The sequence below is a fragment of the Oncorhynchus mykiss genome, chromosome 6 (assembly GCF_013265735.2).
Source record: "Oncorhynchus mykiss isolate Arlee chromosome 6, USDA_OmykA_1.1, whole genome shotgun sequence".
Classification (NCBI taxonomy): Eukaryota; Metazoa; Chordata; class Actinopteri; order Salmoniformes; family Salmonidae; genus Oncorhynchus; species Oncorhynchus mykiss.
Window position 1 is genome coordinate 78,265,438 of NC_048570.1, and position 22,613 is coordinate 78,288,050.

A 22,613-nucleotide genomic window follows, 5' to 3' on the forward strand; every position below is an offset into this window, starting at 1 on the left:
GGTGATTTGTGAAGGTTGTTTTCAATCTTGATGAAGACTGCGCTGTTGCGTGGGTTGTTCTTGCCCTAGCTTTCACATGCTTGCCCTAGCTTTCACGTTATCCAGAGGGACTTACAGTAATGAGTGCATACATTTTTCATAAATTTCTTTCTGTACTGGTCCCCCGTGGGAATCGAACCCACAACCCTGACGTTGCAAGCGCCATGCTCTACCAACTGAGACACACGGGACTGTTACACTACTAAGAATCCTGTTGTACCTCTTTTGTGCACTTGGTCCCCTTGCGATGAATAAAAAGCCTAGTTTGTACGATGCTTTGGGATTGTTTCATTACTTCTCAATTATGCAGAAGTCATTTACTTTCATGGTGATATTCAATGTTGGAAGCATATGTTCTGGCTTATTTCCACAGCCAGGAGAAATTGATATCCTAATAGCTTTTTACAGCTGGTTTGTGTTACACTGTTTGTTGCACTCAATTTGTAAAAACAGATCCATATACTATAATTACGTTTGGATAATTGCCTAAATATGTGGCATTAGTTGAACAAGGGAAATGAGTTGTAATTTTCATATTTAGAGCTCTAACCTCTCCTGAGGGAAGGCAGTGGTTTCCTTCTCAATCAAATAGTGGTTTCCATGTTTTCCAGGATGCTAGATCGAAAGCGCAGATCATTAGCAGCTCAATTTCCAGCAATTCTATCCATTTTGCTCTGGGGTTTGGTTCTGTGTATTTACGTGCTGTATTCTTGGCGTAGCTCATTCTAATATTTCTACTACTGTACATTGTATTTTAGTTACTGATACACACCACATACTTTCATACTGTATTCTTGACATGGCTCACACTAATATATCTACTACTGTACACATTCTTATTATATCTTGTGTAGATTTATCCAGTGTAGATTTGGATTTTACAGTGCTATTTGGGTTGTTAATTTACATTTTTTCAGACATTTATTTAATTTCACTTTTTGGATTGTTTGTTTTGCTAGGCATTACTGCACTGCTGAGAGCTAGAAACACAAGCATTTCGTGGCACCTGCGATAACATCGGCAAATCTATGTACCAGACCAATAAACATTGATTTGATTTTAGAAAAAATACAGGTTAAGGCCATGTAATAATTCCATGCGGAGCATCGGCAAATCAACACATTAATGGGCCAGCGCTGTTTCTGATTTTACAGGATTAACATTGAAAACACGGCTAGCGGGCGCAAAAACATGTAATAAAGTGGTTGTAGATCATTTGAAAAATGTATAAATGAATTATGTAACAGGAATATACTGCAACCATTCACTACGTCATCTTTCTTCCGCCGCTGGTCCCATGAATTTATTTACACTATATATACAAAAGTATGTGGACACCCCTTCAAATGAGTGGACTCTCCTAGTTCAGCCACACAGGTTGCTGACAGGTGTATTGGCAATAGAATGGCCTTACTGAAGAGCTCAGTGACTTTAAGCATGGCACCGTCATAGGATTCTACATTTCCAGCAAGTCAGTTCATCAAATTTCTGCCCTGCTAGAGCTGCCCCGGGCAACTGTAAGTGCTGTTATTGTGGAAACGTCTAGGAGCAACTTCGGCTCAGCCGCAAAGTGGTAGTCCACACAAGCTCTCAGAACGGGAGAGAACGAGTGCTGAAGCGCGTAGGATGTGAAAATAGTCTGTCCTCTGTTGCAACATTCACTACTGCCCGAAATGCATAGTGCCAACTGTGAAGTTTGGTGGAGGAGGAATAATGGTCTGGGGCTGTTTTTCATGGTTTGGGCTAGGCCCCTTAGTTCCAGCGAAGGGACGTCTTCATTCTACAGCGTACAATGACATTCTAGACGAAGGGAAGGCGGGAAGACGAGGGGAAGTCCCTTTTAATGTTTAAGCATGACCATGCCCAGTGCACAAAGCAAGGTCCATACAGAAATGGTTTGTCGATCGGTGTGGAAGAACTTTTCTGGCATGCACAGAGTTCTGACTTCAACCCCATCGAGCAAGTGGAACCACTCAGATCTAGTGACGTCACTGATTGAAACGCTATTAGCGCGCACCACCGCTAACTAGCAAGCCATTTCACATCGGTTACACTCACCCCCCTTTTGACCTCCTCCTTTTCCTCAGCAACCAGTGGTCTGGGTCAACGGCATCAATGTAACAGGATAGCTTCCATCCCTCTCCTCGCCCCAACCAGGGACCCTCTGCACACATCAACAGTCACCCTCGAAGCATCGTTACCCTTCGCTCCACAAAAGCCGCGGTCCTTGCAGAGCAAGGGGAACCACTACTTCAAGGTCTCAGAGCAAGTGACCTCACTGATTGAAACGCTATTAGCGTGCACCACCGCTAACTAGCTAGTCATTTCACATCGGTTACACCCGACCTCAATGCACTTGTGGCTGGAAGAAAGTCCCCGCAGCAATGTTCCAACATCTAGCGGAACACCTTCCCAGAAGCAGCAAAGGGGGATCAACTCCATATTAATGCCCATGATTTTCGAATTAGATATTCAACCTGCAGGTGTCCACATACTTTTGGTCATGTAGTGTATTTTTCTTTCTCTTAACCTTTATCGTCAACCTTGCCAGACTAGAGCCTATCCTTTTGATTGTGTTTTTTCTTGCCAGACTAGAGCCTATCCTTTTGATTATGTTTTCTCTTGCCAGACTAGAGCCTATCCTTTTGATTATGTTTTCTCTTGCCAGACTAGAGCCTATCCTTTTGATTGTGTTTTCTCTTGCCAGACTAGAGCCTATCCTTTTGATTATGTTTTCTCTTGCCAGACTAGAGCCTATCCTTTTGATTGTGTTTTCTCTTGCCAGACTAGAGCCTATCCTTTTGATTGTGTTTTCTCTTGCCAGACTAGAGCCTATCCTTTTGATTGTGTTTTCTCTTGCCAGACTAGAGCCTATCCTTTTGATTGTGTTTTCTCTTGCCAGACTAGAGCCTATCCTTTTGATTGTGTTTTCTCTTGCCAGACTAGAGCCTATCCTTTTGATTGTGTTTTTTCTTGCCAGACTAGAGCCTATCCTTTTGATTGTGTTTTCTCTTGCCAGACTAGTCTATCCTTTTGATTGTGTTTTCTCTTGCCAGACTAGAGCCTATCCTTTTGATTGTGTTTTCTCTTGCCAGACTAGAGCCTATCCTTTTGATTGTGTTTTCTCTTGCCAGACTAGAGTCTATCCTTTTGATTGTGTTTTCTCTTGCCAGACTAGAGCCTATCCTTTTGATTGTGTTTTCTCTTGCCAGACTAGAGCCTATCCTTTTGATTGTGTTTTCTCTTGCCAGACTAGAGCCTATCCTTTTGATTGTGTTTTCTCTTGCCAAGAAGACCAATTGAGTTTTGCAGTGTAGAGCCCTTTAAGCACTTTTTAAGAGCCCTTAATGGTATTTGTAGTGAGAACCATGCCACACTGAAATAGATCAGGAAGGTTAAGGAGGGTCATTTCAAGGCTGACCTGACGGAAGAGTGAGCAGTATGATGTGAAGTGGAGAGGTTAAGCTACTGCCTAGACTATCCTCTCTGGAAGTAAGACAGGATCTTCACTCTTTTTTTGAAGGCAGATGTTTATTTTTAGTGATAATATTTGACACTACCAGCAACATGAAACAACATAAAAACCTACTAAATGTAATAACAATGAATATATCTAACAGTATTGGACTGGAGCAGACTGTTAGTTGGTGGTTGCTTATTGTTGAGTTGGTTGATGTCATTTAACTACCTACAAAAATGCTTTGTTGATCCGTCTTCAAAGCTCTCTTCTACGATGAACAGTGTTGTTGCCATAGCTTTATTCAATGGCTGAGAAACCAACACGTTTCAGGGCAGACATCACATTCAATTCCCATGGACTCTGTTGATGTGAAAATATTTAGTGAACAACATGGCGTCATTGAATTGCCTGTCTAAGCCTCCCTCAATTCATAAAATACCAGTTGGAAAATGGTTAAAGACAAGGTCACATGTTGTTGTGGGACTCTAGCTAACGGCTATGAGCCGTTGTGTGTTGAGGTTTACATGATGTGGTTAGGCTATTTAAGTGTTTCCTAAAAGAGAGAAATTACATGCTCTGTAAATAAGTGATGTCGTGCTGTTGACAGGTTTTTCAGAGGGGTGCAAGGAACTGAAGTGTTTGCCAGAATGTTCTATCTTTCATTATTCTTCTCTAGTATTCATCCAAACAACTGTTCAAATCAGTAAGATAAAGTCAATAGCTCTATACATTTTTCAAGGGAATGTAGTTATGTATTCATGTGGCTTTAACTGCCAGGTTCAGTCTGAGTATTGCTCTGAAGTGAAACCATGAGCTTTATGCCAGATGAGAACTCTGGGTGGGGGGGGGGGGTGGGGGGGGCTGTGTAGCTGCAGGCCTCTGCCTCACACGGTCATGGTCACATCGTCATGCTCTCACTCTCTCACACTCACACACAGCTGTCTTCTTGCTAGTGGTTTTCAATTTACTGGTATGGCTGTTGTCTGGGTTAGAGGCCACTAGGCCAATGCCCTTGCTGCAGCTGGCTGGCACTGGAACAGTCGTTTGTCACCTTCCAGGCCATGCCATCATGGCCATTGTGCTTTCCACATGGCATCACAGTCGACTTGTGTAGCCTGGCCAGAAACCCAGTGGCCTGTACCTGCACCTGTCAGGACTGGGAAGCAGGCCAAGCAGAGAGACGTATTCTGGAGCCGAAGCCTTTAGGAACTGGAGTTTGAAACTGGAATGTGTCCTGTGTGTTCTCATTCCAGCTAGCAGCTGCAGTGATGAGGCTAGCAGCTGCAGTGATGATGCTAGCAGCTGCAGTGATGAGGCGAGCAGCTGCAGTGATGAGGCGAGCAGCTGCATTTCTGCCCTCAAATGTTATATAGGATTGAGGTCAGGGCTTTGTGATGGCCAGTCCAACACCTTGACTTTGTTGTCCTTAAGCCATTTTGCCACAACTTTGGAAGTATGCTTTGGGTCATTGTCCATTTGGAAGACCCATTTGCAACCAAACTTTAACTTCTTGACTAATGTCTTGATGTTGCTTCAATATATCCTCATGATGCCATCTATTTTGTGAAGTGCACCTGTCCCTCCTGCAGCAAAGCACCCACACAACATGATACTGCCACCCCCGTGCTTCACGGTTGGGATGGTGTTCTTCAGCTTGCAAGCCTCCCCCGTTTTCCTCCAAACAGTTCTATTTTTGTTTCATCAGACCAGAGGACATCTCTCCAAAAAGTACGATCTTTGTCCCCATGTGCAGTTGCAAACCGTAGTCTGTCTTTTTTATGGCGGTTTTAGAGCAGTGGCTTCTTCCTTGCAGCGCGGTCTTTCAGGTTCTGTTGATATAGGACCCGTTTTTCTGTGGATATACATACTTTCGTACCTGTTTCCTCCAGCATCTTCACAAGGTCCTTTGCTGCTGTTCTGGGATTGATTTGCATTTCTCACACCAAAGTATGTTCATCTCTAGGAGACAGAACGCATCTCCTTCCTGAGCGGTATGATGGCTGCGTGGTCCCATGGTGTTTATACTTGCGTACTATTGTTTGTACAGATGAACGTGGTACCTTCAGGCGTTTGGAAATTGCTCCCAAGGATGAACCAGACTTGTGGAGGTCTACATTTTTTTTTCTGAGGTTACGTGTGTCATGCACAAAGTGGATGTCCTAACCAACTTGCCAAAACTATAGTTTGTGAACAAGAAATTTGTGGAGTGTATGTAAACTTCCGACTTCAACTGTATTTAGTACATGACAGAGTGTTGATTTTCCTCTCTTTAGGATAAAATCCATGCTGCTGTGTCACTGATGGGACTGTCCCACATGGTGAAATGACTTGAGGGACAGAATTTAGCCTGTAGAATATTGTGTTGTAAGTCATAGGAAATGATCAAGTGAGCTGAAACTGAAAATAAATCAAATATGTAGGCTGTGTAATGCATTGAAAGTAATGTATTGAATAGTGTGTACATAGTACTCTATATGGATAATATGTACAGTACATTTTAAAGTATTCACACCCCCTTTTCCACATTTTGTTGTGTTACAGCCTGAATTTAAAGTGGATTAAATATAGATGTTTTGTCACTGGCCTACACACAATACCCATAATATCAAAGGGTTGACTTGCTCCTCTCTTCCCTACTGTATTGAAATTAATTAAAATGAAATGCTGAAATGTCTTGAGTCAATAAGTAATCAACCCCTTTGTTATGGCAAGCCTAAATAAGTTCTGGAGTAGAAATTTGCTTAACAAGTTGCATGGACTCCCTCTGTGCACATTAATGGTGTTTAGCATGAATTCTTAATGACTACCTCATCTCTGTACCCCACACATAAAATTATCTGTAAGGTTCCTCAGTCGCAGTGAATTTCAAACACAGATTCAACCACAAAGACCAGGGAGGTTTTCAAATGCCTTCACCTTTCAGCATTATAATAACCTATAACATAAGGCCACATCTACACTGGAGTTGCTTACCAAGAAGACGCTGAAAGTTCCTGAGTGGCTGAGTTACAGTTTATGAAAATCTATGGCAAGAACTGAAAAAGGGATGTCTAGCAATAATCAACAGCTAGAGCTTGAAGAATTTGTAAAATAATAATGGGAACATGTTGCACAATCCATGTGTGGAATGCTCTTAGACTCACCCAGAACACTCACAGCTGTAATCTCTTCTTAAGGTGCTTCTACAAAGTATTGACTCAGGGGTGTGAATACTTATGTAAATGAGAGATTTCTGTTTCAATGTCAGATTTGCAAACATTTCTAAACTTGTTTTCACTGTGTCATTATGATGTATTGTGTGTAGATGGATGAGAGGGAATAAAAGCTCATTCATGCTGTAACACAACAAAATGTGCAACACCTCTATGGGTATGAATACTTTCTGAAGGCACTGTATTTCAGCCTTTTTGAGGGAATTTTAAGTACACCTACAGCCTTGTAACACCTACATCCCACCTACACTATTGTCTACAGAACAGACTGGTAGTACTATTCTTTTCTGAGATCTTCCTGTAGGGAAGTCAGTGGTCGCATTTTTTCAAAAGCAGACGTTCTTGAGCGTCTCAGGAATCCCTCTGTTTGGAAGAGTGTCCCAGATTGCATCCCAAATGCACCCTATTCCCAATTTGTTGCACAACTTTTGACCAGAGCCCTATATCCCCTGGTCAAAAGTAGCACACTAAATTGGGATGGGGTGCTATTTGGGACCCTTCCCAAAGCAAGCTGTGTGTTCCAGGGAGATTGATGTGTGCTGTATGGAGATGTTTATGCCTAGGCAGGCAAGCAGCGAGGCAGGCAGGCAGAGAGGCAGGCAGAGAGGCAGGCTTGACGAACACCCACCCAGAAGCATAGTGTGGTCTGTATAATGACTCACTTCTGAGCTTGGCTCATCTAGTGCTTTAGCTCCTGCTGCCTCCAGCTGACATGGAGATAAAGTGGAGTGAAGAGGATATTACGCAAGTTGAACCAGAAGAGGTGTGTGTGTGTGACTGTTTAGTTATCGACAGTGCTTGCTTACGCAGCGTGTTTCAGGAGGTCCAGGGGTGCTAAGTGTACATGCTGCTGTCATGTCTGGCTCAGCCCTTCGTTGAGTGGCCGGTTCAGGAGCTGAGATTTATGCCTGATGCCTTTTACTTCCTGTTGTTGCTGTCCTTTCAAAAAGCTTTCACAACCTTCTTATGACTGCAGGGAAACAGTCTAAGCTGGTAGAACAGAAACATGAAAACCAAAACTGTTCTCTGTCCCTGAAAAGCCCCTCACAAGGGATTTTACCAGACATGACTAGTAATCAGACTACATATATGCAGAACTACATCATAAAACCCACGGTTGGCCTGTCATTTGATGTCTACACCTGACATCATAGGGGACTCCCTATTCATGTTTCCCTGCGTTGTAGCTGGGTTTGATCATGTTCCTCCTTGTGCATAATGTGCTAAATGTTGTGGGTGGAAAGTTGTGTGGGTGAGTGACCTCCTGGTTCTGTATAGGGGTTTGGTCTTGGAGAGAATGTGTCATTCAGTATCTGCAGGGTATATTTTACTCACTCACTGATCCAAGCTGACTGCCTTGCCTTTTTGATGTGGTTCTACTGCCTCCACTGAGAGAGGAGAATCTACTTATCGTCGATCTGGGACTGTTGTGGTGTGGGTACGTTGACTCTGTGTAGCTGTTCCCCCTCTCTTTTTTTTGTTTTGAAAATGTCAGGGCAAAGATTACTGTAAGCAGTTTATGTAACCATGGCAACCCATGACTGAACGGACATGTTGGAGATGTGAGCTGTCAGTAGCCATCAGGTCGCAGATAGGAGCGAGAGGAGTAGGAGACTAGGGGATAGATTCCAAGTTTTTTGTTTCAGACCGGGAGAGGCTAAGCTGGTCCTAGATATGTGCCTGGCAGGCAGCCTTGGCTACATGGAGCGTCCAGAGACAGTGGGTTGAGAAGATGAGGGAGGCTGTAACCAATAAGTTGATAGATGAGGCTGGAGATGGCCTCTGTCATGCTCCTTCTCTAGTTACCCTCCAGCAGGTCTGTCTGGGGTCAGAGGCTCCTCTCCTCTCTGGGTGAAACCTTACATCTGTGTTTAATGCTGCTGCCTACTGACACAGACCTCCTGACCCCAACACACACACACACACACACACACACACACACACACACACACAATTCAGCGTCGCCCACTGTGTTTGTGTATTGGAGAGAATCCAGATGCCGTGCTAATGAGATACATGTGAAGTTGATACATCACCAAGTAAACCAGGCAGCAGGGACACACCACCTAACTTCTGCAACGGTGTGTGCGTCTTTTGATTGTACATAGTAGGTTTGCATGTGATACCCAGGCACTAAAGCACTGGCATACTGTCTCTATACCACACATACAGCCCTGGTCCTCACACTGACCACCCTTTGGTGTTTCTTAGGACTTTTAATACACAATTCTGTACACAAGCACAAGTAGACATGTGTCCACACACTCCATCAAACTAACATGGCCCATCCTGTTTAGTCTGAGAAACTCATGTATGTTTCTGTAATCATTAATGTGGGGACTGGCTGCATGGAGAAGATGGTCTGACATCACTAACCTATTTATTATCCACAGGTGCTCCATGTAAAATGGATGGATCATAGTCTGCTACATGCTCCGGGAATGCATTAGAACCTTTAGCCTCAGTTTATCAGGAAGATATTTAAGAAGCCTGCTGCGTCTCACTGTTAGCTTCGCACCAGATGTTGCTCTCTGAGTCGTTTTTTTTACCACATCTCTCTCCCCAAACAAATCCATCTCACTTGCAGCAGGCTAATTTGAGTTCATCTGAGTTCCTCATGGTTGAATTTAGAATTGGCCGTAGGGATTACATTTTTGCCAAATGAAACTTGATCAAATCTGAGGTAGATGTGATTCTATTCAAACCTTCATTGTGTTAACCTGAGGCCATGTGCTGTTGTAGCCCGTCAGCCTGACGGTCATAAGATGAGGCTATATTGTATTGGTGGACACACACACAGTATTGTATTTGTACCACATTGATGTGTTCTGTCCGTGTATTGAATGTCAATCCCAGTGGCCCTCCAGTATTGTAGTCTCCTATTGGATTGGAGACCATGTTACAGTAACAAGGCCTGGGGATTCCCAGCAGGACCAGGCTCATTCATTGATCTATTGAATTACATGGCCTCTCTCTTTATATACTCTATCCTCCTTTCTCTCCCTATTTCTCTCTCTCCATCCTTCTCTCTCTCGCCATCCTTCTCTCTCTATCTTTCTCTCGCTCTCTCCCTCTTTCCATGCTCTAACCCTTTTTCTATGTCCATCCCTCTCCTCTGTCCATCCCTCTCCCCTGTCTATCCCTCTCCTCTGTCCATCCCTCTCCCCTGTCCATCCCTCTCCTCTGTCCATCCCTCTCCCCTGTCTATCCCTCTCCTCTGTCTATCCCTCTCCTCTGTCCATCCCTCTCCTCTGTCCATCCCTCTCCTCTGTCCATCCCTCTCCCCTGTCCATCCCTCTCCCCTGTCCATCCCTCTCCCCTGTCCATCCCTCTCCCCTGTCCATCCCTCTCCTTTGTCCATCCCTCTCCTTTGTCCATCCCTCTCCTTTGTCCATCCCTCTCCTTTGTCCATCCCTCTCCTCTGTCCATCCCTCTCTCACTATTGCTAAAGGAAGTGGTTCAGAATTCACCTTGGGTTGTTTTCCCTACAATGTTTTGTTGTTGACCTGACGTATGCTTTCAGATGATACTATTCTGCTCTCCTTCATTAGACATTGAGATGTATGATAAAGGTGAATCAGGTGTGAGGCTGTGTGCGCACAAGAGGCTCTTTCTCCTCTCTCTATCAGACCGCTTGGCTGGAGGTGACCTTGGTACTACTGAACAGGCAGAGGTGTTTGCCTTTGTACCCGTCTCTGCATGCCTGCCTTGGGTGGCTGCGGCCCGTATTGACTGGTGTTAATCGAATGGATGTGGTCTGGAGGACAGGACAAATGACAGGTGGCTATAGAGGGGATGTCACAGTAGCAGGAAGTCAGACATGGATATGGGGTCACCTGGCTTAGCCTGCTCACAATTGACCATAAACACCACCCCATTTACTTGCCTACTGAGAACCTAATAATCTGAACATGATCATGAAAAGCTATGCCATTATTCTACATTGTCATTTCACTGTACATTGTAGTTTCTATATCCCTTTCTCCCACAGTGAGTTTGCTTTTCAGTGTACTGGAAGGTGTTTCAAAACCCGACTAGATCTCAGCAAATCCTTCCTCGTCTGAGGGAGAGAATAGGAAGGATAGCAGGCTGGTGTGGTAATCCATGTTTGATAGCAGGGCATCCTCTCGTTAGCCTGCAGTCATCTCATGCCAAGCGTATTCTTATGAGAATTATTTGTATTTATTATTGCAACAATCAAGACCTACTTGTGTAAATGATGAGTGATGGTTTGGTTGTTACTAAGAACATTGTCAGTCCCGTTTGATGCCAGATTTTTAAGGCTCCCTCTGCAGCCTAATAAAGAGAGAGATGTTTCAGTTTATTGCTAGTGAAGAAAAGAGCCAAAGGTTTTTTCTCAAAGGCTAGGAAGTGTTCACAGCTGAACCTGACCTGTAAAATCGCCCACTCTTGCTGCGGGCAATTCCCTGATCCACCTCTACGCAGACGACACCATTCTGTATACTTCCGGCCCTTCCTTGGACACGGGGCTATCTAACCTCCAAACGAGCTTCAATGCCATACAACACTCCTTCCGTGGCCTCCAACTGCTCTTAAACGCTAGTAAAACCAAATGCATGCTTTTCAACCGTTCGCTGTCTGCATCCGCATGCCCGACTAGCATCACCACCCTGGATGGTTCCGACCTAGAATATGTGGACATCTATAAGTACCTAGGTGTCTGGCTAGACTGTAAACTCTCCTTCCAGACTCATATCAAACATCTCCAATCTAAAATCAAATCTAGAGTCGGCTTTCTATTCCGCAACAAAGCCTCCTTCACTCACGCACCCGTAGCAGGCGCTCCAGCAGGTGTATCTCACTGATCATCCCTAAAGCCAACACCTCATTTGGCCGCCTTTCGTTCCAGTTCTCTGCTGCCTGTGACTGGAACGAATTGCAAAAATCGCTGAAGTTGGAGACTTTTATCTCCCTCACCAACTTCAAACATCTGCTATCTGAGCAGCTAACGGATCGCTGCAGCTGTACATAGTCTATCGGTAAATAGCCCACCCAATTTACCTACCTCATCCCCATACTGTTTATATTTATTTACTTTTCTGCTCTTTTGCAGACCAGTATCTCTACCTGTACATGACCATCTGATCATTTATCACTGCAGTGTTAATCTGCAAAATTGTAATTATTCGCCTACCTCCTCATGCCTTTTGCACACAATGTATATAGACTATTTTTTTTCCTACTGTGTTATTGACTTGTTTATTGTTTACTCCATGTGTAACTCTGTGTTGTTGTCTGTTCACACTGCTATGCTTTATCTTAGCCAGGTCGCAGTTGTAAATAAGAACTTGTTCTCAACTAGCCTACCTGGTTAAATAAAGGTGAAATAAATCAAATAAAATAAACTGTATTTGTCACATGACTTTACCGTGAAATACTTACTTACAAGCCCTTAACCAACAATGCAGTTTTAGGAAAAATATTTCATAAATAAACTAAAGTAAGAAATAAAAGAGCAACAATAACTAACAATAACAAGGCTATATAGGGTAGAGGACGACCGATTATGATTTTAACGCCGATACCGATTATTGGAGGCCCAAATAAAGCCGCTACCGATTAATCAGACTATATATATATATATATATATATATATATATATATATATATATATATATATATATATATATATATATATATATACATATACATATACACACATATATATATATATATATATATATATATATATATATATATATATATATATATATATATACATATACATATACATATACACACATATATATATATATATATACATATATATATATATATATATATATATATATATGTATATATATGTATATATAAAATATATATAGATATATAAAATATATATATAATATATTTTATATATACATTTTATATATTATATATATGTATATATATATTTAATATATTATATATATATATATATATGTATATATATTTTATATATTATATGTATATATATATATATATGTATATATATACATATATATATATATATATACATATACATATATATATATACATTTATATACATATATATATACATATATATTTTATATTATATATAAAATATATATAGATATATAAAATATATATATAATATATATAATATATTTTATATATATATTTTATATATTATATATATATTATATATGTATATAATATATATATATATATTTTATATATTATATATATATATATATGTGTGTGTGTAATAATGACAATTACAACAATACTGAATGAACACTTATTTTAACTTAATATAATACATCAATAAAATCTATTTAGTCTCAAATAAATAATGAGGATTGTTCAATTTGATTTAAATAATGCAAAAAGAACGTGTTGGAGAAGAAAGTAAAAGTGAGTACCAGGCGGTAATACGGACACCGTAACAGCGCTAGTCCTATAGATTGTTGGAGAGTTTTTTATTTTATTATTTTTATTTCACCTTTATTTAACCAGGTAGGCTAGTTGAGAACAAGTTCTCATTTGCAACTGCGACCTGGCCAAGATGAGGCATAGCAGTGTGAACAGACAACACAGAGTTACACATGGAGTAAACAATTAACAAGTCAATAACACAGTAGAAAAAAGGGGAGTCTATATATACATTGTGTGCAAAAGTCATGAGAAGGTAGGCAAATAATTACAATTATGCAGATTAACACTGGAGTGATAAATGATCAGATGGTTATGTACAGGTAGAGATATAGGTGTGCAAAAGAGCAGAAAAATAAATAAATAAAAACAGTATGGGGATGAGGTAGGTGAAAATGGGTGGGCTATTTATCAATAGACTATGTACAGCTGCAGCGATCGGTTAGCTGCTCAGATAGCAGATGTTTGAAGTTGGTGAGGGAGATAAAAGTCTCCAACTTCAGCGATTTTTGCAATTCGTTCCAGTCACAGGCAGCAGAGAACTGGAACGAAAGGCGGCCAAATGAGGTGTTGGCTTTAGGGATGATCAGTGAGATACACCTGCTGGAGCGCGTGCTACGGATGGGTGTTGCCATCGTAACCAGTGAACTGAGATAAGGCGGAGCTTTACCTAGCATGGACTTGTAGATGACCTGGAGCCAGTGGGTCTGGCGACGAATATGTAGCGAGGGCCAGCCGACTAGAGCATACAAGTCGCAGTGGTGGGTGGTATAAGGTGCTTTAGTGACAAAACGGATGGCACTGTGATAAACTGCATCCAGTTTGCTGAGTAGAGTGTTGGAAGCAATTTTGTAGATGACATCGCCGAAGTCGAGGATCGGTAGGATAGTCAGTTTTACTAGGGTAAGTTTGGCGGCGTGAGTGAAGGAGGCTTTGTTGCGGAATAGAAAGCCGACTCTAGATTTGATTTTCGATTGGAGATGTTTGATATGGGTCTGGAAGGAGAGTTTTGAGTCTAGCCAGACACCTAGGTACTTACAGATGTCCACATATTCAAGGTCGGAACCATCCAGGGTGGTGATGCTGGTCAGGCGTGCGGGTGCAGGCAGCGAACGGTTGAAAAGCATGCATTTGGTTTTACTAGCGTTTAAGAGCAGTTGGAGGCCACGGAAGGAGTGCTGTATGGCATTGAAGCTCGTTTGGAGGTTAGATAGCACAGTGTCCAAGGACGGGCCGGAAGTATATAGAATGGTGTCGTCTGCGTAGAGGTGGATCAGGGAATCGCCCGCAGCATGAGAAACATCATTGATATATACAGAGAAAAGAGTCGGCCCGAGAATTGAACCCTGTGGCACCCCCATAGAGACTGCCAGAGGACCGGACAGCATGCCCTCCGATTTGACACACTGAACTCTGTCTGCAAAGTAATTGGTGAACCAGGCAAGGCAGTCATCCGAAAAACCGAGGCTACTGAGTCTGCCGATAAGAATACAGTGATTGACTGAGTCGAAAGCCTTGGCAAGGTCTATGAAGACGGCTGCACAGTACTGTCTTTTATCGATGGCGGTTATGATATCGTTTAGTACCTTGAGCGTGGCTGAGGTACACCCGTGACCGGCTCGGAAACCAGATTGCACAGCGGAGAAGGTACGGTGGGATTCAAGATGGTCAGTGACCTGTTTGTTGACTTGGCTTTCGAATACCTTAGATAGGCAGGGCAGGATGGATATAGGTCTGTAACAGTTTGGGTCCAGGGTGTCGCCCCCTTTGAAGAGGGGGATGACTGCGGCAGCTTTCCAATCCTTGGGCATCTCAGACGATATGAAAGAGAGGTTGAACAGGCTGGTAATAGGGGTTGCGACAATGGCGGCGGATAGTTTCAGGAATAGAGGGTCCAGATTGTCAAGCCCAGCTGATTTGTACGGGTCCAGGTTTTGCAGCTCTTTCAGAACATCTGCTATCTGGATTTGGGTAAAGGAGAACCTGGAGAGGCTTGGGCGAGTAGCTGCGGGGGGAGCTGTTGGCCGAGGTTGGAGTAGCCAGGCGGAAGGCATGGCCAGCCGTTGAGAAATGCTTGTTGAAGTTTTCGATAATCATGGATTTATCGGTGGTGACCGTGTTACCTAGCCTCAGTGCAGTGGGCAGCTGGGAGGAGGTGCTCTTGTTCTCCATGGACTTCACAGTGTCCCAGAACTTTTTGGAGTTGGAGCTACAGGATGCAAACTTCTGCCTGAAGAAGTTGGCTTTAGCTTTCCTGACTGACTGTGTGTATTGGTTCCTGACTTCCCTGAACAGTTGCATATCGCGGGGACTATTCGATGTTAGTGCAGTCCGCCACAGGATGTTTTTGTGCTGGTCGAGGGCAGTCAGGTCTGGAGTGAACCAGGGGCTATATCTGTTCTTAGTTCTGCATTTTTTGAACGGAGCATGCTTATCTAAAATGGTGAGGAAGTTACTTTTAAAGAAAGACCAGGCATCCTCAACTGACGGGATGAGGTCAATGTCCTTCCAGGATACCCGGGCCAGGTCGATTAGAAAGGCCTGCTCACAGAAGTGTTTTAGGGAGCGTTTGACAGTGATGAGGGGTGGTCGTTTGACTGCGGCTCCGTAGCGGATACAGGCAATGAGGCAGTGATCGCTGAGATCCTGGTTGTAGACAGCGGAAGTGTATTTGGAGGGCCAGTTGGTCAGGATGACGTCAATGAGGGTGCCCTTGTTTACAGAGTTAGGGTTGTACCTGGTGGGTTCCTTGATGATTTGAGTGAGATTGAGGGCATCTAGCTTAGATTGTAGGACTGCCGGGGTGTTAAGCATATCCCAGTTTAGGTCACCTAACAGAACAAACTCTGAAGCTAGATGGGGGGCGATCAATTCACAAATGGTGTCCAGGGCACAGCTGGGAGCTGAGGGGGGTCTGTAGGACTGCCGGGGTGTTAAGCATATCCCAGTTTAGGTCACCTAACAGAACAAACTCTGAAGCTAGATGGGGGGCGATCAATTCACAAATGGTGTCCAGGGCACAGCTGGGAGCTGAGGGGGGTCGGTAGCAGGCGGCAACAGTGAGAGACTTATTTCTGGAGAGAGTAATTTTCAAAATTAGTAGTTCGAACTGTTTGGGTATGGACCTGGAAAGTATGACATTACTTTGCAGGCTATCTCTGCAGTAGACTGCAACTCCTCCCCCTTTGGCAGTTCTATCTTGACGGAAGATGTCATAGTTGGGTATGGAAATCTCAGAATTTTTGGTGGCCTTCCTGAGCCAGGATTCAGACACGGCAAGGACATCAGGGTTAGCAGAGTGTGCTAGAGCAGTGAGTAAGACACACTTAGGGAGGAGGCTTCTGATGTTGACATGCATGAAACCAAGGCTTTTTCGATCACAGAAGTCAACAAATGAGGGTGCCTGGGGACATGCAGAGTGACTTCCTAACTTGAGCAGGTTGTTCTGGTCAGTCCGGCAGGTTGTATATGAGGTAGGAAATCCTCCCCTTACGCTGTCAAATCAAATTTGATTTGTCACACACACATTTTTAGCAGATGTTATTGCAGGTGTAGTGAAATGGTTGTAGGTATATATCTAGGTATATAGACTGTTGATTAGACTTGAACCCTCTGAGTGTGTACCAACCAGGTGCAGTTATTTCTCCTTGTCTGAGTAATATGCAGGATATGTTCTCTGTCGTCTCCGAGTGGCACATGGCTTATTTCTGTCTGTCTGGGTTACAGATAAATTGAGTTTCAGGTTGTTTGAGTGTCTGCCCGCTCAGTGAGACAGACAGATGGCAGTGTTCTTCTCACGTTGTTTATATCCAGATACAGACATGACTTCAGTTTTGACCCCATTCGTTTTCCCCAGACAACAGATGGACTGTATTTGAGAACTTGTGAATTTGTCATCGGCTCTAACTCACCAGAATGAATTCTGTGAAATATTACTAATGTGGTGCGGTCACGTCTGTGTCTTGGCTTCATGGAAAATAACTAAGTAGTTGTATTTCCTTTGTTCTCATCCACATCTTATACTGATCTCACCCTCCATTCTCCCAGGTGTAGACATACCCCCCACACTGCCGGCCAAGATGGTGGCCCTGTCCCTGAAGATCTGCGTCTGCCAGTGCAACCTGGTGAAGACCATGCAGTTTGAGCCGTCCACGGCCGTCTACGACGCCTGCAGAATCATCAGAGAGAGGGTTCCCGAAGCCCAGACAGGTCAAGGTACACTCACAAGACACAGACATACAAGCGACACAGGCCACGTTCAAATTCCTTTATAGACCATCCTTCCTTAAATGGTTAAAGCAAGGGCACCACTTGGCTTTCATCTGTACAGTCATGTCTTAGCACTGAGTACTTCAAGGAAGGGAGAATTTGGAAGAATTAGAATGGTACCTGCCTCTGAACACTAGAAACAAGGGCTTTGAAATGCATCATTCATCCTATTGCTAATGGTAACTTCTATTCCTATTGTCTTCCAGCCTCAGACTACGGTCTGTTCCTTTCTGATGAGGACCCCAGGAAAGGCATCTGGCTGGAGTCAGGAAGAACTCTGGATTATTACATGCTGCGGAATGGGGTAAAAACCTACCTAAAGCATACCTTCTGTAACCCTTAGTAATCTGACCAGTCCTATACTGTAGCGAGGGTTCTCTACTGTAGCGAAGGTTCTTTGTAGTTGTTGCCATGGAGAAAGTATTTAAAGTATAAGATGAATGGTGGTGTTGGTGAATAATGTTGATGGATCACATACCGTAACACACACACACTAACACTATTCTTGATTGAAGTCGGTCCTCAAAGATCACACTCATCAAACATGTGTTCATAGGGTGTGTTTTCCATTGGTATTTCCTCTCTAGACAAGTGCTGTGTTTTTAATGCAGGGTGAAGTACCAGACCTGTTGGAATGACAGAGTATGTAGTTCAGAGGAAAGTCTTTTTCATATTTCTGTGTGTGAGAAATGAGAGAGTTGTGGGGAAGGAATAGGCAACCATTAAATTAGATTTTCTGCCCTCTGTTCATCCCTCTCTCCTTCGACTGGCTAAATGTTTGATCACTCGCTCAACTTTTCGCCACAGTCACAGTTTATCTTTTGCTCTCCCTCCCTCTCAGGATATCCTTGATTACAAGAAGAAACAGAGGCCATTGAAGATCAAGATGCTGGATGGAGCTGTGAAAACCATCATGGTGGACGACTCCAAAACAGTGGGAGAGCTGCTAGTGACGATATGCAGTAGAATAGGTGAGTGGTCCATTATTTGTAAAAACATCTATTATAGGAAAGCTTGTGAGTTGAGATTGTCTCAAAGTGATGATTTGCAGTAGAATGTGAGTCTGCTTCCTTTTGTACTGCAATTAATTCCCCTTAACAATTAACCTGGATTACATGATTTGTTTTAACACCTGTCATAGGAGAGCCAGTGGTTTGAGGTTGTCTGAAAGCTTTCCCCTGTGATTTCAGGAATCACCAACTACGAGGAGTACTCTCTGATCCAGGAGGTAATGGAGGAGAAGAAGGAAGATGGGACGGGCACCCTGAAGAAAGACAGGACTCTGCTCCGAGACGAGAGGAAGATGGAGAAACTCAAAGCCAAGCTTCACACAGACGACGACTGTGAGTTTAGGCCAACTTGACATATTATTTTTAACACCTAGTGAAGCGTAGGGCCTCAGTTGAGGCTAAACATCTTTAGCAGACGCTCTTATCCAGAGAAATTGGGTGTTAAGTGCCTTGCTCAAGGGCACATCAACAGAATGTTCACCTTGTCAGCTTGGGGATTCGAACCAGCAACCTTTCAGTTACTGGCCAATGCTCTTAACCATAAGGCTACCTACCATCTCTACAAATTGCCACTAGTTCTGGGAACATGTTGATGCTGAAGCCAATTTAATTTCCCTTATGGTCATTTAAAAAAATTATTGAACCAAGTTGATCATTTGAGCCAAATATGTTTTGAATAAATTTATCAGTAACAGGATTATTTAGTTAGCTAACTTGCATCTGCTATCCTTAAGTATTGCTGTCATCTGTTCTGAAAATACATGTTGATACATATGCCTGTTTCATAAGAGTTAGAAGCAGTATTATTTCCCGGTTATTGATTTGACATACATTTTTGGTTAAGGTATTATTTTAAGGTTGAGTTGGATGCTGTGGTTGCACATCAAATTGTATGTTCCTCCTTTTTCCTGAGCGGTGGTGTCCATTTCTCATGTGCTGTAGGCAATAGACGTCTGTCTTTGCCTGCTGTGAAGTGTTCAGTCATACAGACCAGGGCAGCTCCTCTCCAGCCTCTAGATATTGGCACATCCATCAAACTGATGGGCAGCTTTACACCACTATTGACATTATCACTACCCCCTTTCAGGGGAACACTGACGCCAACATGGATTTTGGTTTTACAAAATATTGAGTTACCCCTTGGGTTGACTATAATGGAAAGAATTATGGTTAGATATTTAAGTTTATTGAGAATGTCAGAATCTGTGCATTTACGAGTTAATATCAATGTGTGTGTGTTTAGTGAACTGGCTTGACCACAGCAGAACGTTCCGTGAGCAGGGGGTGGAGGAGACCGAAACTCTTCTGCTCAGGAGGAAGTTCTTCTACTCAGACCAGAACGTGGACTCACGAGACCCGGTCCAGCTCAACCTGCTCTACGTCCAGGTCTGACCCTCACCGCGGTCTCTCCCCTCCTTCTGCTTTTAACACATCTCTGTCCTTTCCACTTCCCTCTCTCCTACTCTTTCTTACTCTCTCTTTTCATCCTTCCCTCCTCAATAACTCTTTCACTCTCCCTCACTCTCTCCCGCCCCTCTTCTTCCCTCTTTCCTCTCCCATGCCTTCTCCTCTGTTGTACTTGCCCTGCATAGTAGTCAGCAATTAAGCTCTTCACCAGAAACATGCTTCATGGATGAATGTTGATGGATAGAGAACATCTGTTATTCCATATTTTTGTTGCCTTTTATAAGAATAATAGAACACACACAGACAGAGCTGGTGCTTCACACTGATGTGCCTCATTATCACCACCACAATGATTACTGCCTCAAGGTGTGTGTACGCATGTATATTTTCCTGCATTTCTAAATAATTTGTCAGTGCATTTGCGATGTATTGTATTTTGATGTATGCAGCTGGCATATTGCATTTGTGTCATTGTCAAGTCATGGTGGGACTGGGACCCTATTCCCTTGTCTGCTGACAGTGTCCTCTTCTGTGTGACATTTGGTCCCAGGGGTCCTGCCTAGTCTTTAACACACCTCTCCTCTTCCTCATAAGGACTAAAGCACCACTTCCATTGCTAGTCATGTTGTGCTGTCTGTGTGTAATTACCTGTTGTTGTAGTGTATGTAAATGGCTGTGAGAGATGGTTCAGCCAGATAAAGGATCTGGTTCAATAAGTAGGTATATGAGACTCAGCAGACTCTCTGTTCTGGGCTCATTATTCTCTGTATGAGAGTTGTCTCAATCAGGCTGATGGGGCTGTACAACATTAAGGGATCAGGGTTGAGATGAGGTCATTAGAGGTACTAGTGTTAGACGTCTTTTGTTTTGATAGGTCACCATGGTTGTGAACAGTTCCATAATTTCAGGAAGTGAATTGTTTCCCAGTCAAGAATGTAAAGAAACTGGAGTCAGCCGCTCCATATTACTAGTGATATATTGGGTTTCATCTTCATCTCTTACCATTCCAGAATGAAAACATCCGTGGAGAACTTTGAGTGGCACGCGTCTCTTATGACGGTGATTATATTAAATGTGTGTGTGTTTATCTCTCTCCCAGGCACGAGATGACATCCTAAATGGTTCTCACCCTGTGTCCTTCGACAAGGCCTGTGAGTTTGCAGGGATTCAGGCTCAGATCCAGTTTGGACCGCACATAGAACACAAACACAAGCCTGGATTCCTAGAGTAAGCTTCACTTCCTTCTGAAGACTACTTTAACTTTACATAAGGCGAAGGGAAGGTGGGATACCTAGTCCGTTGTACAACTGAATGCATTCAACTGAAATGTGTCTTCTGCCTTTAACCCGACCCCTCTGAATCAGGGGAAGGATGATGATGAACATGGTGATGTTGATTTTTATCATGAAGGTGATGCTATTCAATACAAAGAAGACATATTGCTGGAAGGAATGTATTACTTCAGGGTGCTGATAGAAATCTGTTATTTGTTTTCATAATACAACAATTCCTCACCATATTAAATGGGGTTTAAACCAGCAGACTTTTCATGGTTTTATGTATGAACTCTCAACCTGTACCTACCTGTAATCTATTTTAGCCTCAAGGAGTTTCTACCTAAAGAATATATCAAGCAGCGAGGGAATGAAAAGAAAATCTTTCAGGTTGGTCCAGTTTGTTTATGAATCTTATAGAAGTAGATATTGGGGCGGCAGGTAGCCTAGTGGTTAGAGCGTTGGGCCAGTAACCAAAAGGTTGCTAGATTGTTCTGCCCCTGAACAAGGAAGTTACCCACTGTTCCTAGGCCGTCATTGTACCTAAGAATTTGTTCTTAACCGACTTGTCTAGTTAAATAAAATAGCAACATTTTTATTTTTTATCTTCAAATAATTTACTTGTTTCTGAATTAATAGGGCTGTTCTTATGCACGACACAACGCAGAGCACCCCATCGTGCCTTACTGCTTTAATATATTCTATTCTATTTTCAAACTCTCAGGACCACAAGAACTGTGGTGAGATGACAGAGATAGAAGCTAAAGTAAAGTACGTGAAGCTAGCCAGGTCCCTAAGGACATACGGAGTGTCTTTCTTCCTGGTGAAGGTAAGATTGTGTGTGTGTGTGTGTGTGTGTGTGTGTGTGAAGCACTAGCAGGTGCAGAAATGAGTGGGTTACAGCTGAATATCAGTAGCTTTTCATGTTGTTGCAACACCAAGGTCTCGTTGCACTCTTTCATATCAGAGGAATTTCTTCTCTTTGGAGTGGACAGAATCCAATCCCACCTGAGCATTAGGTTTAAGACCAACCAGATGACTGAAATATGCTCGTCTGGCTTCTACCAAACTACACGTTTCCTAGCCTGGTCCCTGATCTATTTGAGTTGGCTAATACAGTACAAATAAGACCAAGTACCAGGCTAGAAAAACTGACCGCATCATTATTCAGACTCCAGAGTCACACTGTCCTAGTTAAGATATAGCAGAGCAACACAGGGCAGTGTGGTAATGATTTGAATTAATTAGACTGAGGAAATATTGCAAGTTTCATAGTTTTTGGCGCACCCATTAATATTATGTAGATATGAGCTAAACAAAACTGTTAGACACATTTCTTACAAATGCTTCATATCTGGATATAGACGTTAAAGCAATACATAGAAGTGATGAACAATAAACCTTTTGATTCAAACACATCCCACAGTGGTTTATGAGAAGGTAATATGAAGTCATAGTTGATGGATTTAAATGACTCTGGTTAAGGTGGTAGAACTGTAGCACAGCAGTGAACACTAACTTACTCCCATCATCATCACCTCTGTGA

At 42.9% G+C, this 22,613-nt stretch overlaps 1 protein-coding gene across 5 annotated transcripts in view; it reads left to right on the top strand.

The window, feature by feature from the left end:
* The window catches only part of LOC110526624 (talin-2), a 132,407-nt gene that overhangs the window by 39,075 nt on the left and 70,719 nt on the right, over positions 1 to 22,613 (top strand). For all 5 annotated transcript variants that reach the window (XM_036981005.1, XM_036981006.1, XM_036981004.1 and 2 more), the window contains 8 exons: positions 17,155 to 17,322; positions 17,583 to 17,680; positions 18,218 to 18,347; positions 18,567 to 18,719; positions 19,630 to 19,772; positions 20,893 to 21,020; positions 21,394 to 21,457; positions 21,792 to 21,896. In XM_036981005.1, coding sequence (XP_036836900.1) covers positions 17,187 to 17,322; positions 17,583 to 17,680; positions 18,218 to 18,347; positions 18,567 to 18,719; positions 19,630 to 19,772; positions 20,893 to 21,020; positions 21,394 to 21,457; positions 21,792 to 21,896 — 957 coding nt within the window. In that variant the 5' untranslated portion in view covers positions 17,155 to 17,186. The remainder of the gene's footprint in view (positions 1 to 17,154; positions 17,323 to 17,582; positions 17,681 to 18,217; positions 18,348 to 18,566; positions 18,720 to 19,629; positions 19,773 to 20,892; positions 21,021 to 21,393; positions 21,458 to 21,791; positions 21,897 to 22,613) is intronic.